Source organism: Megalops cyprinoides, chromosome 9, assembly GCF_013368585.1.
Source record: "Megalops cyprinoides isolate fMegCyp1 chromosome 9, fMegCyp1.pri, whole genome shotgun sequence".
Classification (NCBI taxonomy): domain Eukaryota; kingdom Metazoa; phylum Chordata; class Actinopteri; order Elopiformes; family Megalopidae; genus Megalops; species Megalops cyprinoides.
In genome coordinates, this window is record NC_050591.1 from 32962755 (window position 1) to 32973239 (window position 10485).

Here is a 10485-nt window from a genome sequence, read left to right on the forward strand (position 1 = left end):
GCTGTGGTCAAACCACACGGACGCTCCTGCCTCTTTTTTTTGGTAGCGCTTCATTTTAGCAATTTTCCATTGACAGTAGCGACACCGCCCCCCAAGTGTGCTGTGGTGTGAAAGGTTAGCGCTGATGGACAATCACCGCAACGAATTCAAGCCAGCAACCACAAAAACTCGGGGTTATTCATAATGGCCGTGTGATATACATATTCACGGGTTGATCCAGGAATCCACCCCTACATAACTACAGCTAGACACTTTCTACAGCTGGAGCAGCAAGAAAATAAACTCATATCTATCTTTACATTGCAACTAAGTTAAGAAAAAGCAGAGAACTTTATGTTCTTCGCCTCCAATGTCTTACCTAGCAAATATTGAACCTGAGCACATCTGATACATTTCTAAATCAAATACAGAATATGCATCCAGCCTAGCACAAAATGCAGAAGAGATTAAGCTTAATTAATATTAATACTTAATGTGCTAAAAGTGCTAAAGCAGGTATTTGAGCGACTTTTGGTTTTCCTTTAGAAAACAGAATGGCGCAGACAAATAGAAGCATTAGAAAGAATGGGACACAACACAATGAACCCAACTGCAGCAGAGTAACAATTAATAAAAAAGTGTATTAAGAATACAAATGATTACATTACACTGTTCAAAAAAGAGTAGTGCTTTTAGTTACACATCTTCACACTTCTAGGTTAAAACTGTGTCAGAAAAGGACACATTTTTCAAGTGGTTCCAATGTGGAGAACAGCGGCTATGACAGATTTCAGGGAGGCACTGACATGCTAACAGGCTACAAGAATGGTACCTTTGATTGACATCATGGGTAGCTAGCAAAACAGTTTGATTGACATGGCAATATGAGAGATTGATGCAGAGGAATGTTTGTTTTCCAGCCAGCTGACATTTATTAAAACACAAAATCAGAGATGAAAATGGATTTGAGCTCTTAGGGCTATGTGCCACATCTCATCACCATCAAATTATTTATTACTTATCAAAGATACTATCATGCACAGAAATCACATGTATTCCTACTCATCTTTTAAAATGGACACACAATATGATACATAACACATATTTTGTTGTCCTTTTTGCATTCATTTAGTGAAGAAAAAAGCTGAAAACACACGTACACACACGCGCGCGTGCACACACACACACAGACACACACACACACACAAATCGCACATTCTATTCCTGCAACACTCAGAACAAAAGTACTCTTTCGTTTGGAATCACTAGAGTGCCACTTGTCAGAAAACAGCCTGGCTGCAGATTCCCACGGCATGAACTCCGACCTCGATCCTTCCAGTCCACTTTAGAAAAAAAATGCGCCCAGAGGGTGTCGCTGTTGAGGTACTGATGCTGCTGATTTGAGCAACTGCTCCAGCCTCTTCCGAGTGCGCCGCTAAGACACCTGTTCAACTGGCCTCATCTGAATATCTCCAATCTGCCCATGAGAAAGACGCTTGAATGAATAAGAAGAACAGTGACACTTTTCAAAAAATATAGAAGAAGATGCTTTGAATTAAATATACATTTTACCCCATCTCATATGAATAATATGTTGTTTGCCAATGAGCGTGAACCCTGTATTTCACACTGGTTTTGCTAGCAATAACACAAAAATCTCTGAGTACTCTGAGCTAAGTAAACCTCAGCAGCATCTGCCTCTGCTCATCAGTGTGTTCAGAGGAATGCAAAGTAAACAAAAGCACAAAAGAAATAAAAGCATAACAGTTTTTTTGTGGTCCTCATGCAATACATTTACATTAATTAATTTGGCAGATGCTTTTATCAACAGCGACTTACAAGTGAGGCAGAGTACAGCATAAGCAAAAAGGCATGTAAGGAGTCAACAAAATTAGAAGTGTGGCATGAACAAGTTTCAACAGTTGGCCAGACAAGGTACAAGCTAGCTGGTCAAGATAAAAGTGCATGAAACCATAGACTGTGTAATGTGTGTATTTATTTTTTTTTTTTATGAAAAGAAAGTTTACAATAAAAGAAACTGCTGTAGGCTTTTTGCCATTGCTTTTTTCAACAGCAAAGTATTTCACCCCCAGCATGTACCTGAATATCAGTATTACTGAGCTGTGGGCAACTTCAACAACCTACAAGAACTGATCACAGTCCCTTGTTGAATGAAATTGGTGGCGGACATGAATGAAAGTCATGCTTACCTGCACGTGTGGAGGTGCGCTGAGGACGTACATGACTGCGCTGGCTATGTCATCTGCTTTCAGACACTGAAGGGGAACAAACAAATCTTAAAACTGATAAAAACTAAATGCTGCATCTATGTTTCATACTCTTTCTGAACTGGTAGGATTTCCACTATGTTCTTGTTCTGTGCAGGACCCACGTTTGTAGGTGATAAAATCTGAGAGTAGAATTTCTGCTGTCTCACCTTGATGCTCTCGTATGTACCAGCTGCTTTCTCGGGGTTGTTGTTGTAAAGCCGAAAAGCAAACTCGGTTTCCACTAAACCCGGGGATATACACTGGTAGTGAAGATAAAGACACAATGTATGTGGTTTGTGTAAAGCACATTTTTGTTCAAATGTTACAGTCCTGTTTTAACGACTTATGGAAACTCACCATGTATAAAACTAAAATGCATAACACACGCACAGAATACTACAGAACACAGAACACACCACTGCACATTTTTGTTTTTGAATAAGCACACACTACAGTCGATCTGAAAACACTGCTTGACTTGAAGAGAGAAAGCATACAGAAGAAAGGACAGGTATCAGTGGGATTGAATCTAATGCCTACAGAGTCTTAGCTTTTCTGATGGCTTTCAACTTAACTGTTGTCTTTTTTTTTTAAAGAAAAACAAAAAATCTCACATTAATGCAAGTTGGTAAATTAAGGGTGCACCCACAAGATATGTTTGCGAGTTTCCCAGGTCTTGTCACTGAAACACACTATTTGCTTATTTACCTGCGTTACAATACACGCATGAGTAAAAAGAGAATGGTCTTCCTGTGATTTGTGTATATACAGTACCAAACAAAAGTTTGGACACACTCTTCTTTCTTTATTTTTACTATTTTCCACATTTTAGAATAATAGCAAAGACATCAAAACTATGAAATAACACAAATGGAATTATGCAGTGACCAAAAAGTGTTAAACAAACGAAAACTATCTTATAATTCAGATTCAGCAAAGTATATATATTCACTGTCTAAGAAACAAATTTCAAGCATTTAAGCATACGTCTTCAAATCAACATGTCTTTGAATGCATGTTTCCAAATATCCTAATCGGCTGTGTCCAAACTTTTGACTGGTTCTGCATGTCAGTGTTGGAATACTGGTATTGTAACCTGTACTGTATATATGAGCGTTGGGTGGTAGTATGTATGCAAGGATTCTCCTACCGTGGCTCGTATGTGAGTGTTGGCCTCTCGCAGCTCTTGCCGTAGACCTTCTGTGAGCGCGGTCACTGCATACTTGGTGGCACTGTAGAAGTGGACATCACCACTGGGCACTACCCTGTGTCCACTCATACTACAGACATGAGGAGAAGCAATCAGACCGACAGTGCACTTCTGGCACTGTGCCAGCTTAAATATTCAGGTAAAGGAAAGGCCCAAACTCATAATACATTTACATTATATTACATTATTGGCATTTAGCAGATGCTCTTATCCAGAGCGACTTACATATGTTACAATTTTTACATGTTATCCATTAATACAGCTGGATATTTACTGAAGCAACTGTGGGTTAAGTACCTTGCCCAAGGGTACAGCAGTGGTGCCCCAGTGGGGAACTGAACCAGCAACCTTTTGGTTACAAGCCCTGCACCTTACCACTACACTACACAAAGGCAAAGTACGATTAGTTGATTAATAGTGTTATTACTAACAGGCAAAGCATTCCAAAGCAATTAATCAATTAGAAGCTGTTCATTGTTCAGTATATAATGCAATTACTTTTCTTCTTAATATCTGACCTCTTGGCCTGTACTAAGATTCTGCACAGGGTATCTCCTTGAACATCATAGAGAAAGGCTCTGTTTTTCACCATTTACCATAGCTTATTAGAGTCCTGCTGTTCTCTCTACCTCTCATTTGCATTTCAACAACCATGTCAACTAACTAAAATACAGTAATTAATGTAATTACTGTACACATACTTTCTCTGTATACACATATTAAAATTAGCTGTGGACAGTTGTTCATTTTGAGATCCTACATATTAAATATAAGCTGCATATGCATATGTAAACATGAGTATCTGAGCTCTCTCTGGAGCGGTTAGAGGCACTTGATCGGAGACGAGTGGTTGACAGCTCTCAGCATTAGACAGACAGCAGTTGCGCCGTACCTGTTTATGTTGATGATGTGTCCGTCATCCACGTTCCTCTCCTTCATGGACTGGTAGGCCTCACGTGTGCAGATCGACAGTGCTAGAATGTTCACCTGAAAAAACAGAACACTGACAGACTTCAAGAACCCTTTCCCAACTGGGAGTTAACTGGCTTTCACCTTCTGACGTATCACGTAGGCACAACCCAGGTTGTGACTGTCCTTTGAGAGAGGACTGTTAAGCAGAGGACGACTGTAGTTTGGATCTGCATCTTAGAGCAGCGCTGCCTTCTGCATATGCAGCACTAAAACGAACACAGGGCTATGGCATGTGAGGATCCTAAAGAGTGTGCGCTGTGGAGAGTATGCACTGACAGTATGTACTGTGTTGAGCCTGCACTGTGGTGTAGACGCTGTGTAGCATGTGCACTGTACTGAACAGACTATGAGCTGTTTTGAGTCTGCACTGTGGTTTATGCACTGTTTTGAGTCTGCACTGTGGTTTATGCACTGTGGTTTATGCACTGTTTTGAGTCTGCACTGTGGTTTATGCACTGTTTTGAGTCTGCACTGTGGTGTACACACTGCGTAGTGTCCGCAGTGTATTGTGCAGTCTGTATGCAGTGTTGAGTCTGTGTGGCGTACACACTGTATAGCATCTGCACTGTACTCTAGACTATATGCACTGTTTTGAGTCTGCACGCTTTTGCACGTACTGTGTAGTGTGTACAGAGCAGACCACATGCATAGCATCGTGCATGCACCGTGCAGTGTGGGGGTGGCGCTCACATCGATCATGGTCCTCCAGCCGCTGGTTTTGCCGCTGAGCAGAGGCTCCGCCTGGGCCAGTCCCGCGTTATTGATGCACACGTCCACGCCCTGGTGTAGGGTCTTAATGGCGGAAAACATGGACAGGATGTCCTCCTCGCTGGACAGGTCGCACTTGTATGGGACGAGGATGCCGCTGTAGCCAGCGCTCCGACACTCCGCTGCCAGTTTCTGAAAAACACCGGCGCAATCCGATTTAGCGCTTAGCCCCTCGGCACAACTGCCTTCTGATTAGAAACTACTGAAACGGGAACAAGTACAGCTCACACATTTTATGACTCCAATTGACAAAGTCTTTCAAAATGACAGATAGAAGCTGAGTATTTGATAACCGCAGATAATTTTAATATCTCTGTCAGTCCAGATGTTTACTTCCACCACTCTCGGAAACATGCAGTTCAAACAGACAGTTCGCGAATGCAGCTGAAACAGTTCGCGAGTGGTTAAAAGAAGCATGACTGTAGCGATTACTCTGCTCTTGCGCGTACAACGACACTTTCTTTGTATGACAGCGTTTAGTTTTCCTAGAACAGCTTAGCGTGCTGTCAGTGTTTTTTTTTTTTTTAATGTGGTGGTCCGAGCGCGTTGTGTTTGCACGAGCATGACGGAAGCAGGACTGCTGACACAGCTAACGTGGTTTTGTAAAGTTGCTATCAACACGCACACACATAAACAAACACATCTGCCAAATGCGTAAATATATGTAGGCGCACACACACACATGACATGAATACTGTTTGCACGTTCGCACGCAGATGTGTCACGTTTGTAAAACTGAACGGGACTCTCACGCTGGCTTTCCTGCTCAACATTCTATGGGGTTGAGTTGAGATGAGACTGCCTCTCTCTCCATGAGCGAACCAGCTCTGGCACTGCGATCACAGAGGCTCAGGCTAAGGAAGTGAACCAGACACTTAGCTTCCTGCTCACCAGAGGAAATACAGCACAGCTACCCCGTAATGAGGACGGAAATGCAAGATGACAGGCTGAATTGCAGGGTGTTTCAGGTGCTGGGAATGGCACAGGGTGGGAAGAGATCCCCGGTCCTACTCTGAGAAACCACCCTTTGATGGAGACACTTTCAAATGTTTCACTCTGCCTCATTTACAAGGCAAAGTGAAGCCAAATTCAACCCAAACTGTACACGAAACAAGTGTCTCATTGTTCTAAGTCTCCTAAAGCATCATGGGACTCGCCTTTCACTCAGCCCGTTTCTTCCATGTTCACAGAATTGATTAGCGTCTCATCAGTACACTTCCCACTGAAAGCCTAATCTGCTGCTAAACACAGTTTAGCCGGCCGAGGTGTGCACCACGAAGGGACGGTGATCTCCCGGCTGTCTCCTGGCTGGCTCAAGGCGGCGCCACAGCAGCGTGGCTCAAGATAACAGCTTCTTCAATCTCTGTACACCTACGCATACTTGTTAGCAATTACAATACAAGTATAGTATGTAAGTAAGTCATAAAAGACTCGCACCCTGGTACAACAGGCAAATATGTTGATTCCAACAGTCATGCTGTAACTGAGGGCTGAAGGCCTGAATGTCTTTTTCCTTGCATGGAAAATCTAGTGAAATACAACAAGCTCTCATGCCCTTATGGTCATCTTAATTACTCAGTCTTAATGAGGCAAAGACTAACCTAACTTCCTTTTTGACACAGTTGCTGTAAACAAACATTAAGACCCACTGACATTTCTCTCATCACTACTTTCTGTAGTTACTAGTAATTTATCTAAGAATCCAACACAGCCATGAGGAAATTAGCTCTACCTTGTAGGCCTGCCTTCTGAAAGACATTATGCCATTTGTGCTGTACTCCTGTCACAGGTAACAGGTAACAGAGGCCTACCCCTAGAAAAAGAGATTTTAGGAATAACTGCATGATACTGAATACTTAGAAAGAAACACAAAGAGGCCTCTGTCGCAACATTTATTTGACCACAATTACAGGCGTTCCTGGGAACCTGACAGATGAGTACAATAGCAGCTTTGTCAGAGAAAACCAGTTCAAACAGATATTTGTCACAGCTACAAACTAGGGATGCAGTCAACGCTACGGGGAAATTTAATATGCCTTTGCAGATAAAACCTCATCACAGATCCTTTTAAACTTTATGTCAAAGTTTTTAATAATGGGTTGGGCGAGCTAGGAAATCATTTTAGATTTTATATTTTTATCACGGGGGTGTCTGCTGCTCATCTGGGGGTGGAGGGGTGAGTGTCGCCACCAGGAAACAGGAAGTTATTGTATTCAGAGGTATCACAGTGAGAGATCATATAATGCCACCTTTGATCTGGACTGATAAGGCCTCCCACACACTACAGACTTGTGAGACCAAAGATTAACTAATATTGCTAAGCCTTTGCTGTTTAGCCTTAGCGCATTGGCGCAACAGGTGCTCACAATGGGATGGATTTAAGATTTTTATTATTATTATTGTCATTTAGCAGACACCCATATCCAGAGCGACTTACATTGATTACAATTTTTACATTATCCATTCATACAGCTGGATATTTACTGAAGCACTTCTGGGTCACGAACCTTGCCTGAGGGTACATCAGCAGTGCCCCAGCAATGAATCGAACCAGCAACCTTTCAGTTATGAGACCTGTTTCTTACCACTATGCTACACTACTACCCAAAATAAATTATTCATAATTATACAAAAGGGGTAATGAATTACCACAATGATTATAGTGATACTACTGTGAATGTAAGTCTGTGACCTTTAACTGTACTCCTGTGACTCCAAAACACATTATACATTCCACTGTGATAATACATTCCTTACAATCCAAAAGCACCAAGGCCCTTTGCAAACAGTTCTCTAGGCAGGTTGTATTCCCTTGGATTATTACTGAAGACATATAAAAAAATCTTACATAAAAAGACATAAAAAAAACAAGGAAAACACAATCATGCTTGGTCCATGATTTCTTGCACTCAACTGTACTTTGGGTAAGATGGTGAGGACGCTCAGCGTCATTTTCACGGAAGGTTCTATGCCAGACGACGGGTTTGCAACCTTTAACCAGTGAAAAGCAGAACAACAGGTGCACTGCTTTACAATATGCCTTTCTTGTGAAATCAAGATACTGCAATATTATCCATTCCTAATTTGCTGACATGAACAGCCATTTTACAGAAATGACCCATAACTTAAACCATTCTAATTTGCTCTTTAAACCATACTAATTACTAGCCATCAGATTGCTTCTTGAATTGAAGCAAATCAAAGGCATACAGTGAGTGCAGCTGGAGGGTACCAACTACACAGCTTCATTAATTCGCTCAGTGTCAGGCCTGACAACACATCTGGTGACACATACCATTACACATATTATTCACTCAAAATACAGTATGTGTTTTTCATTAAAAGTCAAGGTTTGTTTGATTGCAAGCCAACAATGACAATCAGCATAGCTAACAAGCCTGGGCAGGTCACCAGAACTTACACCTACCTATGACCTTGCATAATGTATTAATGTCACATTGCAAACAGCTGTAAGCATTTATCTTAGCTTTGTATGACTGATGTTCAACCTCTGCTATCACAATGAGTGCAAAAAATGTCCATTTTTTAACAGCATGTAGTACCTACATGGAGTTTTGGATTTGGACAAGACATCTGAACCTGTAAATGAACTCACAGCATTCTAGTTATATATTTCAAGTGTTCACTTAAAGTACCAAACACATCACTTGTAACTGGACTGTTTTGTGTATTCATATAGAGATTGGGCAGATAATGTATATATTCTGACTGAGAAAAGGCTGTGGATGGGCTATCCATCATGTCTGCCATGGGGAACATCACTGACTGGATGTGACAATACTATAGTAATGCTACGAAAACAGGGATAAGACAGACTGCAAAATAAAATTCACGTGTCAAACTAAATGACGCAACACCAGCAATAAGGTCGTGCCACACTGTCTTACTCTTTTTAAAATATTTGAAAATAATTTTAAATGAAACATATTCCATGTTGACTTAACCTACAGAAATTCGTGCAAGAAATATATGTCTACGCCCTTCAAATTTGAATTAGATTGTTTATAATACCTCAGAGTTGCTTCACCTCCTTTTTGAATAATAAACACTGTAAAGCTCTGCCTGTCATTTTCTGCTGCGATAGTTACGTCACACCGGAAGCTCTTCTCGCACCCTCCTCCTCTCTTATTGGCTGAGCCGTTAAAAATGACTGCCATTGTCTCCCCGCGGATGGCGTATGTAGACCACACCTCTGTCTGACAGTTCGTGTAACTCATATGTAATCGTATCACCATATGTTTCTGCTTCCTCTCAAAAACAGTTTAACTCCGAGTATTAATGCGCGCATGCGTACACCGTACTCCCACACGCAGAGCAAGCTTGAAGTCGTTTCAGTTCGAGTCAGACCACACTTTAGGAGTTGCTGACACAAAAGGCATTTTCCATTTAAAATGCATAAGTAAAGCATTATAAGCATAGCAACAGTAACTACTTATCCCCGGACCTATTAAAACCGAACTCATTTTTATGCTTCTCGTGGGTACTGGGGAACCTTTAAAGAGTGATCAGTGTAATTATTGTTATCTCTCCATAGACATTCATCTCTTCACGATCAACTTGCCATGCCAGACGGCAAATTTTCTGGGCCGATTGCCCGGTTGCGTAGTCAGGACTGGCCTTATCCCTGCCAGTTTGCTAGTCAGCTGTCATGTTGCTTATGCAAGACCACGCTAGCTCGCTATACCCTCCCCCACTGCACTACCAGCAATCAGAGAATACTTCCAGTAATTCCAGTAATCTCCCCACACAGTAAAGAGTTAACCAGCCGGCAAACAGTCGTCTAGCTAATTTCTTGCTTTACATTATCATAGACAGTGGAATTAGCCAGTGCAGGCTATTTCGAATCCCAATACAAAGTAATGTTTCCTATAACTTTCGAACAAACAAGCCAAAATGTGCAACTTTGTTCTTTTTGGCAACTGGCTAGGAAGTATTGTTGTAGCCTGTGTGGAGCAGAGGAACCTCTCTAACTAACAGGCATTTTGACGTTGACTTGCACAAAAGCAGCAAGCTGAACTAGGCATGTGTCTTATATTGTCAGCTGTCTGTTGGATAACAAGTTGCTAACCTCTATTTTCTCCACAGTTCTAGCGCAGCCGACCACCTTCATGCCATGCTGCACCAGAGCGCGAGCTATAGCCGCACCAATCCCGACCGAGGCTCCCGTCACCAAAGCAACTCTGCCGTTCCAGCGCTCCATGTCTTGGGGAGAACAAGAGGATACTGTGAAGAACACCGCAAAACGGCTGAGCGCGAACGATTTGC

At 41.8% G+C, this 10485-nt stretch overlaps 1 protein-coding gene across 2 annotated transcripts; it reads right to left on the minus strand.

The window, feature by feature from the left end:
• Nucleotides 1-1257: 1257 nt before the first annotated feature.
• LOC118783416 (dehydrogenase/reductase SDR family member 11) lies at nt 1258-10485 on the minus strand. 2 transcript variants are annotated; one of them, XM_036537282.1, is made up of 7 exons: nt 10289-10485; nt 5122-5331; nt 4352-4446; nt 3400-3529; nt 2417-2509; nt 2190-2255; nt 1258-1456 (listed from the first exon to the last, which is right to left on the minus strand). In XM_036537282.1, exons 1-7 carry the CDS (start codon nt 10418-10420, stop codon nt 1415-1417), a joined length of 768 nt encoding a protein of 255 aa, XP_036393175.1. In that variant the 5' UTR covers nt 10421-10485; the 3' UTR covers nt 1258-1414. The 2 variants fall into 2 exon arrangements, with proteins under 2 accessions (XP_036393175.1, XP_036393176.1); XM_036537283.1 differs by lacking the exon at nt 10289-10485 and adding an exon at nt 5952-6021.